Genomic DNA, 21,799 nt, shown 5'->3' on the forward strand with positions numbered 1-21,799 from the left:
AATAATTGAATTGCACACAAGGAATACAAAGTTCCAGTTACAAGTTTCTCTTTAATCATATGAATTGATTCAAAAGAAAACAAATATGAATATATCTTTATATGGAGGAAGCCATAGCCAATAGAAAGAGAACGAAAAAAAAAGAAAATGGAAGATCAACAGAACTAATTAGAAACAAATGATAGAATCCATATAAGAACAAAGTTAGAAATTGGGAAACAAGAAAACAAAAAGGCAAATGAAAAAAAAAACATATTATGAGAGTATAAACTTAAGAAACATGTTAGGTAAGAAGAATTTTTTTTAACAAAAAACTAAAAACTGACACAGAAGCAAACAATGACAAGGGAATAAAAACTGCAAAAGAGAAAGTGAAAACTAGAATGATTATTCAGATAACATTTAATAATGAGAAAAATTAAAAAAACCCTAATGTACTCTCTACGTTAAGTAGCCCCGCCTCCGAGGTCGCGTTACCATCCTCCTCTTTCCTGCGACTTCCCCGTGCACCACCGGACGGACATGTTGATGTTGGTTCTCCTCATGAAAATAAATTGCCTCGCCTCTCTTGGAGGGATCTCTTGCTCGATAAAGAAGTGCTTCATGAATCCCGTCAATGAGAAAACCTCTGCAAGCGATGCGTCTCGGAGCTAACGCTGAATGAGACTCAGTAAGGGATAAGTGTACCCTGTCATTATCAAGTAATAATTTGGACAAGTCCAGGTATCGAATCCACATGATTTACTTTTGCAAGTATTGAGCTATTAAGCTTCTAATGTTATCTAGGCTATGCGGGTTTGAGATTGAGTTTTGTTTATATCAATCTACTCCTAAGTTATTCTACTCCTAAGTGATCCTTTAACAATCTAATTACCCTTTAACAATCTAATTACCCTGAGGGAAGCGTAGTGATACGATAATGTTGAATTCAACCTAATTCATTAACCAATTGTTAACCTAATCTGAGTCGCTTTTGCCTAAGGCGATTAACCCTACTATCCTTCTATGGTTCCTAGTGCGTGATTCCCTTGTAAGCCCGAAACTAGCTCTAAGGCTCAGTAATTTGGGCTTAATCTTCCATAGGGACCTTAATCCTATAAGCTCTGACTAGGTTAGATTCAGCTTGCAATATGTGCCAAGTATATGTTTGGACTTATGAATGAGTTAAACCAATTAAGCAAAGCGTAAGACAAAGATTAAAGCATACAATTAATTGAACAAAACAAGAAACTGAATTAATATTAAAGATGAAAAGTGTTGTTATGAAGATACAATGAGCCTAGGATTCATAACATGGATCAGAGGCAAATAGAATGTAAAAGATAAAGAAAATCCCTTTCAGGGAACTTGTCTATCAATGCAGGCGTCTTTCTAGGACTTAAGGATGGAGCCTTGAACAATCCTCGGGGAGTGGAGCTTCAAGGTTCTTCAATGGTGGATAGAAAAGGACGAGAGGATTCGTCAAAGAGGAAGACTAGGATTTTACAAAAGATAAAAGATATAAAAACTAAAAACTAAAATTGATCGATCAAAAACTAATTACAAAATAATTCTCTACAAAAACTGACTAACTCTCGGGGTGTTTGTTAGAAAAATATAGGAGGTGGGATAGGGATAAAAAAACACGAGATAAGTTATCATGTATTTGTTTGGGAGATAGAAGACTGAGACAGATGAGGGATAAGCTTCTTATACCTCAAATCATATACCTAGGAGGAGGGTGTTATAAGGAGGTGAGATAAGCTCATGCAATTGTAATAGGATGGAAAAGTCCATCTTATCCCTCAAATTAATGTTATGTAGTTTAAATAAGGTTAAAAATAGTAAAATATATTATTTTATCTCTATCCCTATCCCTATCCCACATACCAAACATTAGATAATAATTCTCGACTATTATATTTTTATCCGTATCCCAACCATTTATCTTTGTCCCTATCCCAACCTTTATCCTTATCCCTATCACAATAGAATACCAAACACCCCGTAAAAAATGTCTAACTCTTTATTCCTAACAAATGGAACTATTTATTACGAAAAACTAAAATCTATTCCTAATAAAAGACTAATTAATAAAATCTATTTCTAATGAAAGACTAATTAATAAAAAGTTATTCTAATGAAACACTAATTAATAAAAAGCTATTCTAATGAAAAACTAACTCGTCAACCATTATCTAATAAAAACTAATTTATCTTTGGGGATAAAAAAATCTAATTATTTAAATACAAAAAGTCCAGAGATAATCCCTAAAAATCTAACAAAATATCATGCAAGATTTTTATTTGAATTGAACTCTTGAGTAGGTTCAATGAATCTGGTCAGAAAAGCATCCTGGTTCTGATCCTTAAAAATTTCACTTTTATCTCTAAAAATCTGCACATAATCTCATAAAATATTATTTAGATAATTCACCCAAAATTAATTAATTATCCTACCAAAAATCATTTTTAATTACCAAGTCAAAATTGATTTATTTTTTGTAGGTTAATTTCTTAATTTTAGGCACAGATAAAGCTCAAAATAACATATAAAGATTAATTTATTAAAAGTGACAAAATACTTGACAAAAGTTGGGAATATTTAATAAAATGATAAAAAGTAATTTAAAAATCTAAAATTGGCAAAACAATGATAAATTACTATTAAAGCAAATAAAATATACAAAATAATCCCTAAAACTGTACTACAATATATGGGTTTTTGACCCCTATCAGCAAGCTCGGCCAAGTTGCCATTGAAATCGCCGAGGATAACCTATTGTATCCTAAAGTATTGCTTACAACTGAACTGAGGAAAAAAATAGAGACTCATTGGAAAACTGCGTTGATTATTAATCTCATTGGTAAGAACCTCAGCTATATTGCACTACATAAACGTGTGATGGACATGTGAAAGCCAATTGGGAGCTTCAAGATGATGGATTTAGGGCATGGATTCTACGTGGTCAAGTTTGATGACCCTCTAGATAGGGAACATGTTGTGATGGATGGCCCGTGGTTAATTCAGGGACACTACATTATGGCCCGAACCTGGTCTCCTTCGGATTCACTAATAGAGTCGACCCTGGTATGGATTCGATTACCCCATTTACCTTTGTTTCACTACAATCAGGATGTCCTTCTTGTTATAATTGAGGATATTGGAAGTCGATCAAGGTTGATGATAATAGGACCTTTTGCGAAGTTAACCTAATGAACCTAATGAACCCCCTTATTGCCTAGTTTGAGCTGGATGGCCCTGAACAAATGGTTGAATATGAAAGGTTGCACACAGCTTGTACGAAGTGCGGGAGATATGGTCATATTCGGCAATTTTGTAATTGGCCGAGTGTGTATATGACGGAGGGCGATGTCCATTCTGATATGGAGGTAGAAGTCACTAGAAGGGTTGACATGAATCTTGGCAAGGATATTATGGATCGGGATGCTGAAGCTCTGAACGGTCAATCTTCCTCGTCTGATACGGAGTATGGACCTTGGAATCGGAGATCTAAAATTGGGTCAAATACTAGTATTTCAATTGGGTTTTTTAAATGAAAATCATAATCTATATATAATATAAAATAGTAACGATGGAGCTGAGATGTCACTCCCTCCTTTTCATCTGATAAAAATATATAATATAATATATTAATTTTAATTATATTATTATATTTATCTATAAAAAGATAGATTTTATCCGTACTACATCTAAATCTCTCTAATTCTCTGCATATCTATATATAATATAAAAAAAAAGTAACGACGGAGCTGAGATGTCACTTCCTCATTTTTTACTGATAAAAAATAAAATAAAATATATAATATATTAATTTTAATTATATTATTATATTTATCTATAAAAAATATTATTTAAAGTAAATGTGAAAATAAAATAATAATATTTAATTTATATAGCATTTTTATATCATTAATTATTAATTGTAATTATTATATTATATTTTTGAATTTTAAAATGAATTTGTGCCTCGGAGCTAAATATAAAAATACAACTAAATCATACTATTGAAATTAATTCTAAATATGTCACTTTTTCTATATATCAGAAATAAATTATGATTTTATACCCAAAAAAAAAATTCCGACCCCAATTCGTAGATCATAAATCCTATAAAATATATCATATAATCATACGAGGCATTTAACATTCTATATCTTGGGATAGAAATAAGGATAAAAGATTGGCTTAAGGTGTTATTAAGTCTCTGATCTATTCAAAATTTTATCATTTGACCCATGACCTATTATTCGGTCATATTTGGCCCTTGAACTATCTCAATTGGTGAAATTTCACCCAATGTAGATAGAGACTAAACAAAACTTACCCCCGCTCATATGTAATAGTATTTTGACATATGAGCTTAACACATCACATGTCTTGAAGTTTATTTGCTATATAAACTCTCTTATGTGAAAATATTAATTAGATTAAAAAAATAAAAACAAAAAAAACAAATATCTAAACTCAAATTTATTAAATTTAAGTGTCAAAATATCATCACATGCTAATAAAATAACAATTATATTAAGTCTCTATTTAAATTTGGTGAAACTGTACCACTTGAGATATGTCATGAACCAAATGTGATCAAATAATAGGTTAACGGTCAAATAACCAAATTTTGGATAGATTGATGGCCAAATAGTGGTTTAAGCCTAGTTTTAACCAAATACACAAAAATCTCTTGTTTGGAATGGAACAGCAAAAAAAAGCAACCCAACGAGCTCTTAGTCCTGTCATTCAATGGTGGAGCCAGTAATTTAAATTTGAGGGGCTAATTTTACTCGTGCAGTTGAGGCTAAATTTTCAAAAAAAAAATTAGCCTCCAACGCATTAAAATTGTAAAAATGTTATCATTTTTTAGAAACTACCATTGAACTTATAGAAAATTAAATATGTTTACTTTTTTTTAATGGAAAAAACATAATAAAAATGAATTCAAAAGTCTTATCAAAATAAAGAGTCTATTTAAATTAATTAATAATGGTAACATTTTTTATAATTATTTAAAAATAAAGTTAAAATAAATATAAAAACTTTCAAAAAGAAAATGAGGTTGAACTTCAACATAGGACTTCTCAAATAGATCTTTAAGACATGTAATTACCCTCGAGCCCTGGGCTGGCTCCGCCCCTACCTGTCATGATCAACGAGATCTTTAGTAAGCTGGATAGCCGAAGTATTATCACAGTACAGTTATGTAGGATAAGGAATAGAGATAGGCCAAATCAGTAAGGAGATAGGATATCCATTTAAGCTCGCATGAAGTAGTTGCGGAACACAAACATACAAGCATCAATGTTCCTAAAAACAGACGTAAAAACACAAAACATTGTGGATAAGATATCATTCTGAAAAATGAAAAAGAGTCATGCATCGTTTGAGACATAGTTGTTAAATGCGTAAGGCACACTAAGACGCTAAAGGAAAGAAAAAACACATATGACCACAAACAAAAACAAAGCAAGACCACATAAAAACATAATACTAAATGTCAAAAACACCAAGTTAAGTTCATACTTACGTCTCTTGATTTTTTTTATTTAGTACACCCTTGTGGTGGGATCCCTCCCCGGACCCTCGCTCAGTAGGGAGGCGTAGTGCACCGGGCCGCCCCTTAGATCACTAGTTAAGATTAAGTTTATTTAAATTAGATCAGTGGTTGAGATTAATCAACCATTTGTCTTATACAAAACGGTAAAAAAAATAGTGAAAACAGTATAGGTTACTGAGGCGTGCCTTGGCTCAGGCTCCGAATCAACGTGCACAAAGCGAGAGCCTTTTTAAACTGCACCTCACCCTGTGCAATCAAGGCTCACTACCTTGAGCCTTCCGCAAAGCGCCCCTTTAACAACTATGGTTTTAGGCAGATTGAATTTCATACACTGACATTCGTCTTTCCTATATACATCTCCTTTTTCTCCCTGCTCTCAGTTTTTTCTTTTTGTAATCCACAACATATAATATGTCCATAAAAAAGAAAGCATAGCTGAGACAAGAATGTTGAGATGAATGTGACAATGTAGCTAAGATGACTGGATAGGTAAATCAGTGAATGGGGGCATTTCCAGTATAGATCAACAGCATGCTAGTGCAGAAAACTAACAAACTGAGAAGATAGAAGGAATAAAAAGAGTAAAAATAATAGTGTATAGTAACGTGAAAACCCGCATTTGCATCACCGTTTAAAAAAAAAGAATTCAGAACAGTAAAAATTACCAGTGTAAGCTCCACAGCTAGATTGAAATGAAACTCAGTAGTTGAATTTTAACAGTGGTCTACACTACACAAACAAAAAAAATTGGGTAATAGAGTATTTGGTTTTTTCGGTTAAGTTCGGTTTTCAACCGACGCACACCCCTAGTTAACGCACAATGAAATAACATAACCAAATCAACCGACCTTCGGCTTTTGGCAGGTGGGATCAATCCTCTCCTCTTCTCTAGACTTTTAAACCAATCCCTTAGAAGGGTGCAGCAATGTTATGATCGTTGGTTTTATTGTCTATTTATTATTTACGGGGCGTTTGGTATTCTATTGGGACAGGGATAGGGATAATGATAAATGGTTGGGGTAAGGATAAAAATATGATAGTCGAGAATTATTATTCAATATTTGATATGTGTGATAGGGATGGGAATAAAATAATACACTTTACTATTTTAACCTTATTTAAACTGCATAACATTAATTTGAGAGATAAGATGAACTTTTCCATCCTATTAAAATCGCAGGAACTTATCCCACCTCCTTATACCACCTCCTCCTGGATATAGTACTTGAGGGATAAGAAATTTATCCCTCATCCATCTCACTCTTCTATCTCCCAAACAAACACGAGATAACTTATCTCGTGTTTTTTTTATCCATATCCCACCTCTTATATCCCTTCTCACAAACACCCCGTTAGGAGTTTTTATTATTTAAGTCTTTATTATTTATGAGTCTTTTATTAATTAGGCAGATTTACTTGTTTTTATTATTATTTAGGAGTCTTTTGTTATTTAGGAGTTTTACTAGGAATATCTTTTAGGAGTTTTATTATTTAGGAATATCTTTAGTATTTATCGGTTAAAATCCTATTTTGGTTTATGTGATCAGGAACCACTGTACCTTTTTTTTTTTTTGATAATAATACTAATATTTCATTAAGTAGTAAAATTGCAAGTACAAGATAAGACCGGTAAGGCATAAAACCTCACATACATATAGGCTAAGCCTAATACATAGTCCACTAGGGCAAGAAAATGATTATTAAAAGCAAAAAGGGTCATCAAAGGCACATCGAACATAAACAACAGTTGAAACATATATTTATCATAGCTCCTAATGCGCTGTAAAGCAACTGTAGACCAATCTTCAACATTTGAACCATTCTGAACCTTCGGATCTAAGTCCTTTCTTATGCAACCACGTAGATTCATTGATCTACGGATAAGATCTACCGTTTCTGCTCTTGCTAAAACAGAAAAAGTTACAAAAATAAAGATTGTAGCCACCAGATGCAATTCCAACAGATCTAGAGATCTGATAAGATATAGGATCCAACAAACAAGACCAACACAAACAAAAGGAAAAACAACTACAAAGACGAAAAACAAAGAAAAAATAAAATGGTAGGAGGAGCTTCCTTCTTCCTCCTCAACTAGCCTGCAGCAAAAGGAAGAGAGCTAATGGAAGATCGGTAGGTTGGGCTGGGGCAAAGAAGAAAAAAGAAAAAGAAAGAAGAAAGCGGCGGGAGGCGGCAATAGGAGGCGGTGGTGTATGTAAATCCTAGAGAGAAGGCAGACCTTCTCTCTCTAGGAGGCGGGGAACCACTGTACCTCTTTAAAAGGGGATTTTTCATCGAATAAACTTATGCAAAATTTTAAATCAAAAATATCAGAAAGAGATGATGAACTCTTAAATAAAAACATCCACCATCGTTTATTGAGTAAATAGTTCCTTCAAAGAGGGCAGAAATACCAACAAAGGAATCGCATCTGATTTCATTGTGGAAAGACCCGTGACGAGATCCTATTCGCGGAACCATAACAAGCAACCCTTTACAAAATTCAATAAAAAGACCAAGAACACAACTTCAGTTCTTAAAGCTTGAGATGGATATATTCTCATGACACATAAATGTAAGACTTTCAAATATAAAAAGATTCAAGTGAGCACCTTCAGCTTGCGAAGAGAACCAGTAATTTCTTGTTCTTGAGGAGGGAGCAGGCTCAAATCTGAAGAAGAAATTTTCTAATTAGTTTTTTCCATGCTTGAGGTAATTAAAAACATTATACAAGCTTGAAATGGTTGAACAAACCCATTTTAGAAGTTACAGCTTAATAACAGTGAAACCTTGACATAAATGTGTATTTGTTCATATTACTAAATAAGTAACAAAAGAAAAACATTGCAAATTTTTAAGTGGAACCAAAGGAATTTAAATGCATACTTGTGCTTTTTCCACCGTGCAGCAAAAATTAAATCTACAACAAGCCGACCTATGTCCCTAATGATCAATGGTCAACTCTCGTCGGATATTGATTGTATCGCAAACCATGCGGTTTCATTCTATGCAGGATTGTTCAGAGCTGATAATACCACGTCACACCTCGGACATATCAGTTCGGTCATTCCTCAGTCCATTTCAGAGGGGGAAAACGCAAACCTCGTCGCATGCCCTGACGATGAGGAAATCCGCGACACGGTATTTGGTATGAACAAGGAGAGCGCACCAGGGTCAGATGGTTTCGGTGGTTGTTTCTTCCAAGCTTTTTGGGATGTGATTGGCAAGGATGTCTGCAGCACTGTTAAGGCATTCTTTGGCACAGGTTATATTTTACCCGGGTTGAACTCTAATCTAATGGCACTTTTGCCAAAGGTTCCCGATGCAACTAACATTGAGAACTTCAGGCCCATTGTAATGAGCAACTTCTCTTACAAGATAATCACTAAAATCTTGGCTGGTCGTTTAGCTGGAATTGCAGCTAGAATCATATCTCCTAACCAGTTCGGATTCCTGAAGGGGCGGAATATTTAGCATTGTATTGCGGCAGCCTCAGAAGGCGTTAATACCTTAGGGAAGAAGACTTATGGTGGAAGCATGGCACTGAAAATAGATATCAAAAAGGCATTTGACACCCTAGATTGGAACTTCCTGCTCTCGGTTATGGAAGCTTTCGGCTTCTCATTGAAATTCAGGGGCTAGATTCTGAACATCCTCTCCTCAGCTCGGATTTCCATCTTAGTTAACGGCCAGGCCAAAGGGTTCTTCGGGTGCTCTCGCGGTGTCCGTCAAGGGGATCCCCTCTCTCCTATTCTATTTGGGATTGTTGAGGATTTTTTCAGCCGCTGGTTAATAAAAATGGAAGAAGATGGCAATTTCGCTCCCATGCCTTACACCCGGAGGTTCAATTTCCCCTCACACCTACTATATGTAGATGACATGCTATTATTCGGTAGAGCTACAATCGAGAATATGGGTTCCATTAAAAGTATCTTTGACTTTTACGGTAACATATCTGGATAGAGAGTTAACTGGGAGAAGTCTACCGGTTATTTCAGTCACCATATCAGTGATAGCAGAGTCCGACGGCTTGGGGGAATTTTGGGAATTCGCACGGCCCCGCCCTCCTTCTCTTATCTGGGGGTCCCTTTATTCACTGGCACGCCTAGAGCTCGTCATCTTGCCCCTATTGCTGATCGGTTCTTAGCCTCGTTCAGTCGTTGGAAAGGATCCATGCTCTCCTTTGCTGGTCGCCTAACTTTGATAAAATCTTCCGTGACAGGGGCGTTGGTGCACTCCTTTATGGTATATAAGTGGCATGCACAACTTATTCAGAGAATTAACCGGAGTGTTAGAAACTTTCTGTGGACTGGCTGCATCGATTCTAGGAAACTGGTTACGGTAGCTTGGGATAAATGCTGTCAACATCAAAGTTCGGGAGGATTGGGGATTAAAGACTTCCGTCACTTTAACAACGCCCTACTGGGCAAGATCAGTTGGGACCTGATACAAGGGGACTCGGTAATTATCAGCTTGCTCAAATCACGATTTCTATCTGTTGCAGGCCTTCCAAAACAGGTTATCTCTCCTTCATCGGTTTGGTCCTCATGTCGGGTCTCCTACAATACCATCCATGCTGATTGTGAATGGTGGATAGGCAAAAACTCGAAGTTGAATTTCTGGACCGACCCCTGGATACGGCCACCAGTGGCGGACCAACTGGTTATCCCTAGCAGGGTTCAGCGAAACACTTATCGCTGTGTAGAAGATTTCCTTAATGAGGAATCATGGATAAACTTACAGCACCTGCCGTTACATTTACAACAACAAATTGAAGCCACTCCTAGGGACCTCAATGATACAAACCGTTGCATATGGCGATGCTCTGAATCCGGAAATTTTGAAACAAGGGCTTTTTATTCTGTTCTTCACGGAACTGCCCCGGCTGTCCCCTGGCACCGGTTCATATGGGGCCCACATATTCCCCCTTCGCGTTCGGTCACGTGCTGGAAGCTCATACACAATGGGCTAGCAACGCATGATAAACTAATTGACAAGGGTTGGCACTTGGTATCTCGGTGTGAATTGTGTAAGGCCGATGCAGAATCTGCAGATCACACCTTCATCCACTGTCAGTTTGCCTCCACGCTGTGGAATCTGTTGGGAAATTTATTCGGCACGCCTGTAAGCCTAACCGGCAATGCAAGGGATTTTTTGGCTAACCTTATGCTTTACTCTGGTAGTCCACAGGTGCGGACGGTGTGGAATGCAGCAGTCCTCCATGCCATTTGGCTCATATGGCGTTGCAGAAACTTGGCGACATTTGAGTCCGAACTCCCTTCAATCCAAAGGACATTTACGAAACTTTGCTCACTGGCACGGGAGTCAAATGCCCTGCGCAAAGGATATTGCAGCAGCAGCAGAGATGCTGCAATTTTGCATAAATTGCGAGTTGTACCTCGTGCGGTCACTCACCACCGCACAACTTTGGTTAGATGGATCCCCCCACCAGCGAATTGGTTAAAAGTCAACACAGACGGCTCGTCAATTAGCCACACCGGTCCGGCAGGAGCAGGCGGAGTATTCAGGAATTCTAGAGGTTTCGCAATTGGCTGTTTCTCGATTCATATGGGCGCATCTCACGCTTTCTTAGCAGAACTAGCCGCGGTCATCTTCGCCATCGACAGCGCTTGGGAGAGGGGCTGGTTAAAAATCTGGGTAGAGTGCGACTCGCTGGCTGTCGTTCAGCTCCTGCAGCGTCGGGTCAGAACAGTCCCTTGGGTTATCATGCGTCAATGGATGAAATGCCTACGACAATGTTCTGTGATGGACGTAGTGGCAACGCACATATACAGAGAGGGTAACCGGACAGCGGATGCCTTGGCTAAACACGGAGTAACAGCCACGGACGTTTGGTGGTGGAACTCAGCACCAAATTTTTGTAGCTCATTCATTTTTGACGATCTTTGTAACTTAGCACATTTACGATTTCATTAATTCTTTCTCCCTTTGTATTCTTCTTTTTTTTTTTAATAATATATCGGGTTTGTGTCTTGGTCGGGGGGGTGCCGACCTAGTCGGGATGTCCTCGCCTGGATGCTTTGTCCCAGCCTTCATTTAAAAAAAATGCATACTTGTGCTTTCCCGAGCATGGTGGACGTATGTTTAGTTTTCTTACTGCTCGTCTTATGTGTTTCTTATGCCTCTCCACATCTTCTTAAGCTATTTCATCAATGATGTAAGGCCACTGCAACCAAAGAGGAGAGCAAACAATCATTAGATATAAGTCTCACTTCAACAGAAGTTATTATCTTTTAAGAGTCCCTCTATCTTTCTTCTTGGATTCTGCTAATTTAGTACACAGGCCCATATTACCATGTCCTGCAATTAAATCAACAAATGGGGCTGCCAGGAATCGAACCCTAGACCACTTAGTCAAAGTGGCTATGATACCATGTCATGGAAACGTTTGAACTAAAAGCTCAACCTGATAGTTAAAGGTCCACCTCATTAATATCTGACAATATGCAGCAGATAATAAGTGTGAGCTTTTATGTTTATGTAATGCTTATAACATATAAAATCCTTGTTGCAATAGGAAAGAGGAATCTTACTTTTTATCAAGTGCAGTATCCTCATTCTCTGTTACATTATCGGCCTCGAGAAAGTACATCTAATACAACGGCTCATGATTCAAAAATATAGTTCTAGGAAACAACCAAAATATAAAAATGCATTAATAAGAAGCAACATCTTCTTCATCAAGCACCAGGTGTTTTGCAGAAACAATTAATAGGACAGGGTGAGGTCCCAACTAGGAGTGCAAATGACTCTGCCTAGTTCGCAAACTGTTCAAGTTCGGCTTGGTCAAAGTTTGGATCGATTAGGCTTGGCTCAAGCATTAATGAGCCCGAGTCTGAGCTTCTCTAGGTTCAGCTCGAAAGCTCGTATTATTGATTTTTATTTTTTAATTTAAATACATTTTAATTTTGTAATTTTTTATTAGCTTTTTTAATTAGTAATTTTGAACCACGCATAAATGTCTGGCCCAAAACTCAATTTGAAACTATATAGTTGTAGACTACATGTTAAATTCGAATTTGTTAGATGCTATATTTGTTTAATCTTTATTACTTTGTTTAAATTTGTTGTAAATTGTATGTTATATTTATTTTTTGGAATTTAAACTTGGTATTGCTTCTTTAGAAGACTGATTTTATATAATAAAATGTTAATAGGTACAACAACAACAACAACAACAACAAAGCCTTAGTCCCGAAATGATTCGGGGTCGGCTAACATGAACCATCATATAAAACCGTGAAAATCAAGTCGTGTCAGCGACACAGATTCGCTCCCTCCACTCCGTCCTATCCACTACCATATTTTCCTCAATTCCCAATAAACTCATATCACTCTCGATCACCCTCCTCCAAGTTTGCTTAGGTCTTCCCCTACCCCTCACCACTACATCCCTTTGCCACTCTTCGGTTCTCCTAACCGGCGCATCAAGCGCTCTACGTCTCACATGGCCAAACCACCTTAGTCGGTTTTCTCTCATTTTATTCTCAATAGATGTAACCCCTACTTTTGTCCTAATTATTTCATTACGCACCCGGTCCTTTCTCGTGTGACCACACATCCATCTCAACATACGCATCTCCGCCACCGACATCTTATGGATGTGGCAGTGTTTCACTGCCCAACACTCCGTACCATATAACAATGCTGGTCTAATTGCCGTCCGGTAGAATTTTCCCTTCAATCTATTAGGCATGCCGGGATCACAAAGGAAACCCGTAGCACTCTTCCACTTCGACCAACCAGCTTTAATCCTATGGGCAACATCTCCATCTACTTCTCCATCCATTTGGATAATAGATCCTAAATACCGGAAGCAATCCGAGGCCTGAACAACTCTCCCATCTAGGGTGATTGTCCCTGCCTCCCTACTCCTACGGCCGCTAAACTTACACTCCAAATATTCTGTCTTACTTCGACTCAACTTAAAGCCTCTAGATTCTAGAGTTTGCCTCCATAGTTCCAACTTCATCTCCACTCCTTCTTTCGTCTCATCAACCAACACAATATCATCTGCAAACAGCATGCACCATGGTATACCATCTTGAAGTGAACTTGTTAGTTCATCCATAACGATGGCAAAAAGAAATGGGCTTAGTGCGGAACCTTGATGCACTCCAATCGTAATAGGAAACTCTTCAGTTTTCCCAACACTAGTACGTACACTCGTGCATACTCCCTCATACATGTCCTTTATGATGTCAATATATTTCCGCGAAATGCCTTTCCTTATCAAGGCCCACCAAAGTACTTCCCTTGGTACCTTATCATATGCTTTCTCCAAGTCAATGAAAACCATATGCAAGTCTTTCTTCTTATTTCGATAGTGCTCCATTAATTGTCTCATTAGATGGATGGCTTCCATAGTTGATCTTCCCGGCATAAAGCCAAACTGGTTTTCCGAGATCTTCACCGTCCTCCTTAGCCTTTGTTCAATCACTCGCTCCCAAAGTTTCATAGTGTGACTCATTAATTTGATTCCCCGATAGTTGGCACAATCTTGGACATCGCCTTTGTTCTTATACAAAGGGATTAAGGTACTTTTCCTCCATTCTGATGGCATCTTATTGTTTCTCCAAATTTTGTTGAAGAACGTCGTCAACCATTCGATTCCTCTTTCTCCCAAACATCTCCAAATCTCAATAGGGATGCCATCAGGTCCTACTGCTTTCTTCAACTTCATCTTACTTAATGCCATTTTGACTTCACCCTTTTGAATTCTCCGCAGGCATTCATGATTTATCACATCGTGATGGATACTTATATCTCCAACATCTTGTTGGCGATCTCCATTAAATAAGTCATCAAAATAGGACCTCCATCGTTCCTTGATATCCTTATCTCCAACTAGGACTTTCTGGTCCACATCCTTCACACATTTAACTTTTCCGAGATCTCGCGTCTTCCTATCTCTCATCCGAGCAATTCTATATATGTCTCTTTCCCCTTCTTTCGTATCCAATCTTGTATACAGATCCCGATTCACCTTTGCTCTAGCATCTCGTATGACCTTCTTTACTTCCCTTTTAGCCTCTTTGTATTTTTCGTAGTTCTCGTCACTCCTACATTTCCCCAATAGTTTATAGGATTCTCTCTTACTCTTTACTGCTTGTCGTACTTCTTCTGTCCACCAAGATGTGTCCTTACCCGGTGGCATGCTACCTTTAGATTCCCCTAGAACTTCCTTCGCTACTTCCCTTATACTATGCTCCATCTTATTCCATATTGAATCTATATCTGAATCCATATTGCAAGTCCAAATATCTTTTTTGGTCATCTCATCCACAAATTTTTGTTGATTCTCCCCTTGCAATTTCCACCACTTAATCTTAGTCTCTACTTGAGGTGTTTGTTTTCTTATACATTTCCTACTTCGAAAATCTAGCACCACTACTCTATGTTGGGTTGTCGTACTCTCACCAGGGATCACCTTACAATCAATATAACTCTTTCTCCAAGCACTCCTTACTAAGAAGAAGTCAATTTGGCTCGCATTACCGCCACTCCGATAAGTCACTAAGTGGGATGTTCTCTTCATAAACCATGTGTTCATGATACTCAAGTCATAGGCTGATGCGAATTCCAAAATATCATTTCCTGCTTCATTCTTATCTCCAAAACCATACCCTCCATGAACACTCTCAAACCCATCTCGCCTAGAACCCACGTGTCCATTGAGATCACCCCCTAGTACCATTTTTTCATCCTAGGAACCTGTTGCACCACTTCCTCTAAGTCATCCCAAAAAGCTTGTCTTATAGACACATCTAATCCTATTTGTGGCGCATAAGTATATTCGACGAGCTTCGAGCTCAAGCCGAGCTCCAAAATTCCAGGCTCGTCGAGCTTCGAGCTCAAGCCGAGCCCGATCTTCGAACTACTCGAGCCGACTCTGTTCCTGTTCGGTCTCGGTTTAGCTCGTTTGCACCCCTAGTCCCAACTCGATACATTTTCTGCAACGGCTTAGGCCAACAAATCCTAAATTGAAGTTACAAAGAACACAAATTGTTCTTTTTTTTTTAAGAAATGATATAAGAATTGGGAATTTTCACAAGTATTTACTATCTCAAGAAATTACCTGATGAGCTTCTGATGGAGGATTATATGAGAGCATCCTGGAGCCGCAACTTCCACTGCTGGAGTTACTGAAGGTACGCATACCTGTAAATAACATGCGATTTATCAAATTTAAAGAAATAAGCTCATTCAGATGCAATTTAGCAACAATCTATAACTTGGACTATTAGAAATAATTAAGTACCTTCCTGGTTTTGTTGTCAGAATCACCTGCAATATTATCAAAGAAAACAAAATCAATTATTATCTCTACATAACCAAACAAGCTACCATAGCAGAAGCCTCCCAACGGTAGCAAGACCCTAGCATAAAAATATCAAAGCAACATCTTTATCTCAATCTCAAGAAATTACCTAGGCACTAAGGACAAGCTCCATCAAAATCGATTGCACATACAATTACCTTGGTATCTTTAGGTTCAGAAACACTCTGGTTTCTCTTAGATTTCTTTTTCTCCTTTTGATTCGAGGATGGCACTGCTGGAACAAAAGGGTTCTTTTCAAGTATACTATCACAGGGGAGCACCTTCTCTCTGCGTTTCCCAATCTTCGCCTCACAGAAAGGTCTGCAAATTGATTGACCCAAACAAGGGAAAGTGTTTAAGCGAAAAAAAGGAGGTCTATTAGAAAATAGAGAGAAAGGGGTTAGGTTAACTTTGGATTTTTCAACAAAGGACTAGGTAGGAACTTTGGATTTGCATAAAAAACAAATTGTACTTATTTTCCTAATAAACTGTTGTAATTGAGTATGAAAAAACAGGGATCCAAATAAGAGTTTTACATTCAAATGCAAGAACTCACAAACAACTAATCATATTTAACACTTCACAAACTGAAAGAACCAATAATTAAAAGGATTCAAATAAATCTACATCAGTGCTTAAAGTATAACAAATTTCAAATGGGAATCTCATTTTAATTTCTTCCTTAGGATCTTTAATTCAATATACATCAGTCTTTTAGCCACAATGTATTCCTACCTATAATTACATTTGAAAGCCTTAAACAAGAACTACCAAACAAAATGAAATGCAGCAAATTCATCCAACTAATATCCCAAACGGACTCTGACTTTTGAGACATTTGAAAACTCAACTTTGATTTTTGCACCGTTCAAAAACAGCAAACATTGAAGATTAGTTTCCTCCAAGAGGGGACAGAAATCAATGTAGAGATGCGCTAATTTGGAGAGGCGTTGTACGACAATTGCTGTTGATTGACACTCGAGATGCCGACAATAATCCAGAGAAAGGTACTGAAGAGACTGAAGATTAGCCAACCATTCTGGCAATTCTTCCATTGCTGTGAATCCCATTATCTTCAATGATTTCAGGGAAGTGAGGTGTTGAAGTTGATTTGGTAGACAACACATTTCACGACCAAAAAAATCTGATCCCCATATTTCTAAGTCCTCAAGCCATGGAAGGTCTTTGATCCGATTCAGGTAATGGAAATCATCCAACTCCTTTGAGAATGCACCAATACTTACACTCTTCAAGTGAGTGAGTTTGCATAGTATTTCCTCTGAGAAACATCTCAATCTTTTACAGCAATACATCTCTAAGGAGGTTAAAGAGCTCAGCTGAGTCAACTTCTCTAAATCTTCTGGAATAAATGTCAGCCACTCACATATTCTTATACTGAACTCCTTAAAACAAGTGCTGGGGGGAAGCCAATTTCGAAGATAAGTTAACTTTGGACATCCAACAATGGATAGAATTGTAAGAGATGGGAAGGAGTGCTCTTTAATAATGAACCTGAATTCCTCGCAATCTTTAATTTCGAGATTCGCAAGTGCTGACAGATCACTAGCTGGAAAACCTGTCAATTTAGCACAAGATTGAACGGACAAATTTTCAAGGCAAGGAAATACGACGACCCAGTTACCATCAGATGGAGAGCTCCAGTCAGTTAAATTCTCCATCCAACTTAGAGACAATGATTTCAATGCTGGAAACAGCCTAAAGTGCCATTCACTGGAATTGTCTTTACTATCAATTCCATAAAACTCATTACCTATGCACTTGAGTCTTTTCATATGACTTATGTGAAGAAACTGTAGGCAAGCAAGATCCCCAAGGCGTGGCAGTTGTACACAGTTCCAGCACCTCTCTAAGTGAAGATCCACCAAATTACTGAGCACTAGAAAAGAATCAATGTGCCTTGGATTCTTCATTCTCAGAATCCATGACGGCCATTTCTCACCCATGTAATACTTGATCTTTATTCTTTTTATGTTTGCATTAGGTTGAAGGCCTTCCAGCAGTTCCTCATCACTTGAACTTCTACCATTTTCTCCATAACTCCATTCAAAGCCTAGTCCTTGTAATTTTGTTTTCCCCTGCAAATTTGCTCTTCTAGCTTCCTTCTTATCTTCCACCTGCTCAAGCCTAGTTATTTCCAAGTCCCCTCTTAGTTGATCTAAGCATTCAAGTTCCTTAATGCTTCCTCCCCAATCAAAACCCACAACAAAGAAAGGCAATGTTTCAAGACCACATAGCTGCCCCAATCCAAATGGCATATAGTACTTGTAAGAAAACAAAATATGCTTCAAATTCATCAGATTCCTTATCTTCTTTCTAGGAAGCTTGATAAGTTCCTTGCAATTGGCGAATTTCAAAGTTTGAAGATTGAAAAGGTTGGTGATGGATTCAGGCAACTTTCTGATCTTAGTCTTTGAGACATTCAACGTTAGAAGATTATGGAGCTTGCCAATGGATTCAGGCAACTCTTCAATGTTAGAATTTGAGACATCCAAAATTCGAAGTTCCAGGAGATTTGAGATGGATTCAGGCAACTCTTTGATGTTGGAATTTGAGACGTTTAAAGTTTGAAGTCTTTGGAGTTCAGCGATGAATCCGGGCATCTCTTTGATGTTAGAATTTGAGAGATTCAAAGTTTGAAGACTGTAAAGCTTTGTGATGAGTTCAGGTAACTCTTCAATCTTAGAATTTGAGAGATTCAAAGAGTGAAGATTGTAGAAATTGGTGATGGATTCAGACAACTTCTCGACCTTAGAATTTGAGAGATCCAAAATTTGAACAGTGTAGAGCATGGTGATTGACTTGGGCAACTCTTTGATTTCAGAATTTGAGAAATTAAGATATCTCAAGTGTTTTATTTTGCTGATTGATGATAGAAACACTTCCAAATCAGCACCATTGAAGTGTAGAGTCTGCAACCTTCTCAAATTCCATGAATATTCATAATAGGTGGCACCGTTGAGGATAATTGTACGGCACTTCTCGGCCCTATCCTTGAGAACATGCTTTGAAGTTGTTATGAATTGATCATCTGCATATAAACGATGAATGGAAGATGTTTCATGTTTGGATAGGAACAATGCAAGATCATGCACAAGATCGTGCATTTTGCATTGTATAACTTCCCCATTATCATTCAGTTCTGCATCTTCGAAGTAGGAAGTAGCAAGCAAGGCATCAAAATAGTTGTTGCCCTCATCAAATGACTCGACAAACCCCTCGCCCATCCACAACTGAATCAACTCTTCCTTGCTAATTGAAAAGCCTTTTGGAAAAACAGAAAAAAATGTAAAGCATGGCTTTAAATATGAGGGGAAAAGATCAAAACTTACTTTTAAAATAGACAAAACATCACTTTGTTCGCCTCTTAAAACATCACTATGTCTAATTTTCAACCATGTTTCTTTATCCGTGTAAAACCCCAATATCCCTCCTAAAACTTTTGCCACCAATGGCACTCCTCTACATTTTCTTGCAATTTCCCTTCCTATGGCCCCTAAATAAGACGGGTATGGTGCTGTTATATTTCTAAACGCCCTTTCCTCCAAAATTAACCAACACTCATCATCAAACAAGAAATCAAGTGTATGCCTATGTTGAGATGAAGTCTCGATAATGGATGCCACACTCCCAATACGAGTTGTGACAAGAACAACATTTCCATTGTTCGTACAAATTTTTAACAACCGAGTTTTCAAATCATCCCACCACTTGGACACATCTTCCCAAACATCATCAAGAATAATAAGAAACTTTTTCCTCGCCAACTCTTTTTCAAGCTGTTGAAGAATTGCATCTTTGTTGGTTAAGCCCCCCATCCTTCTTCCAGTCAATGATTGCAACATTTCTCCTAAAATTATGTGTGCTTCAGATTTTTTAGAAACACACACCCACATCTTAACATCAAAAAGGTTTCTTGTCATGACGCTTTGACACACAAGTTTAGCTAAAACTGTCTTTCCAAGACCACCCTCTCCTACTATCGGAACAACGGTAAGTATTTGATAGCAAGAACTTGTAAGCAAGTCAACAATTTTGGCTACATCTTCATCCCTTCCTACAGCTGAATCTTCCAAGAATGAGTGTGTTTCGAACCTATTCCTAGATGTCATATCCTCAAAATTGTGTTGGATTGACCTAAGCTGAAGGTATTGACCATCTCTTTGAATGCTTAGCAGTGACTCAGACATTTTCTTAAGCTTATGTGCCATTGTGAGACGATATTCAGCCTTTTCGGGGTACACTTTCATATTTTGATACACCTGGTTGTAAAAGCATACATAATAATAATCTGGTGATTAGTCTTCTTGGGATCATAGGTTAATTTTGCTCAATAACACAATTTTGTAATAACAAAATGGCAAGCGCCATATTTTGGTCCTGGTACCTTCTTCAATAAGGTCAATCTACTCTGATTCTAAGACTAATCACAGATTATCTCATAGATTAAAGTACAGATGCTAATTATTAGTCAGGTGCTAGATTATCCAATAAATGATAATAGAAGGGCTAATTAAATGTAAATCAGAGTAAAAGGGGATTATTGAAGAAATTTAGACAAATACAGGGAAATTTGCCCTAACAAAATCAATAAAACTTTGATTTGAATAAAATACTCTGAAATACAGTTCAGAGATTATAAGTACCTCATTAGTTTGAAGCTGAAGTCGAGTAGCTTCATAAGCCAACTCAGAGAGCAAGTCGTCTGCTTCATAAGCTACATCTCTCAGTTTTCTCAGCCACCATCTCTCTTCCAGCAATCTCTCTTGCTTCTCCTCTGCATCTTCAACTAGATCAGCAATCGCATCTAGTGATTCTCGAAGCTTGTCGAGTTCCTTTTCAAGTCCCCAAAAAAATTTCAAATGTTGAAATTCAAAGGGAACTAACTTGATTAAGTTGGATATTTGCTTCCCCATGTAAGTAACAGCATCCTCAGCAGCCATTAATTAATTCTAAGATGCCAAAGCAAACCTGCAAGTGATAGTAGAAGATGATCAAATAGCAAGTGAGATAGTCAACAGCAACTGTCATATAAATAGGAGATGAAGAAAACCCAACTTCATATCTCTTTCCAATACTTTATTTATTTATTGTCTTAATTTCAAATAAAGCACGCTGGTTCAAAATTTTCATTTTTTAAAGGCTTTCTATATCAGCAGGTACTCTAACTTGTCTAAAATAGCATATTGGCTCCCTGAACTTTAAGAAAATTTCATTAGGTTCTTCAACTTGTTCAATTTGTAACGTTTAAACACAAAAGTGTCTCTCTTCCATCTGGTCATTACTGTTTGTATTTCACGTGCGGTGGCGTGGAAAAATAGCATGACACATTGTTTTTCTATTGGATAGTCGATCCGTCGATGGTAAAAGACCTAATTTCTGAAAATCCATACATCATCTCTCTGTCTATTCTCTCAATCCATGGAGTTGAACCCTAATCGCTGAAATCGAACACTCTTAGACGGTGAGAGAATCGGTAATTGTGAGTAAGTGACCATGATTTAAGTAAAAAGAGATTAACTTAGGTTTTGAACATCTTATATAAGGAGAAAATAGAAGACTGCTGTGTTTGTAGAAAATCGACAACAAGACGTATAGTTGGTAAGTCTATTTTCTCCATTTTATTTGAATTGCAAGAGTATTTTTGCTATAATGTTCAAAAGTAATGGCAATTTTATTCTTTAGAAAATTGAAAACATGTGGGGTCAGATAGCTTGTCTATATTCTGTACTCTTTTTTTTTGTAGTGAAAATAGTCATAACATGTAAAAAAAGGGTAATTAATTATTAGTCCATATATTTTGATAAAACACACTGTTTAGTCTCTGTATTTTAAAAAACACATGATAAGGTCCCTAATCTTTTTCTCAATGAACTGTGTAGTC

At 37.3% G+C, this 21,799-nt stretch overlaps 1 protein-coding gene across 3 annotated transcripts; it reads right to left on the reverse strand.

Annotated features, from left to right (window-relative positions):
- Positions 1 to 5,635: 5,635 nt before the first annotated feature.
- LOC136225643 (putative disease resistance protein RGA1) lies at positions 5,636 to 20,997 on the reverse strand. Of its 3 annotated transcripts, XR_010687205.1 has the most exons (6): positions 20,803 to 20,984; positions 20,562 to 20,692; positions 16,056 to 16,218; positions 15,838 to 15,863; positions 15,655 to 15,737; positions 5,636 to 11,742 (listed from the first exon to the last, which is right to left on the reverse strand). XR_010687205.1 is itself a non-coding variant. In XM_066013739.1 (3 exons), exon 3 carries the CDS (start codon positions 20,163 to 20,165, stop codon positions 16,701 to 16,703), a length of 3,465 nt encoding a protein of 1,154 aa, XP_065869811.1. In that variant the 5' UTR covers positions 20,166 to 20,177; positions 20,562 to 20,692; positions 20,803 to 20,990; the 3' UTR covers positions 16,265 to 16,700. The 3 variants fall into 3 exon arrangements, 2 of the variants coding, with proteins under 2 accessions (XP_065869811.1, XP_065869810.1); XM_066013739.1 differs by lacking the exons at positions 5,636 to 11,742; positions 15,655 to 15,737; positions 15,838 to 15,863; positions 16,056 to 16,218 and adding an exon at positions 16,265 to 20,177 and having other exon boundaries at positions 20,803 to 20,990; XM_066013738.1 differs by lacking the exons at positions 5,636 to 11,742; positions 15,655 to 15,737; positions 15,838 to 15,863; positions 16,056 to 16,218 and adding an exon at positions 16,267 to 20,177 and having other exon boundaries at positions 20,562 to 20,997.
- Between the last annotated feature and the right edge of the window lie 802 nt (positions 20,998 to 21,799).

Source organism: Euphorbia lathyris, chromosome 4, assembly GCF_963576675.1.
Source record: "Euphorbia lathyris chromosome 4, ddEupLath1.1, whole genome shotgun sequence".
NCBI classification, from domain to species: Eukaryota; Viridiplantae; Streptophyta; class Magnoliopsida; order Malpighiales; family Euphorbiaceae; genus Euphorbia; species Euphorbia lathyris.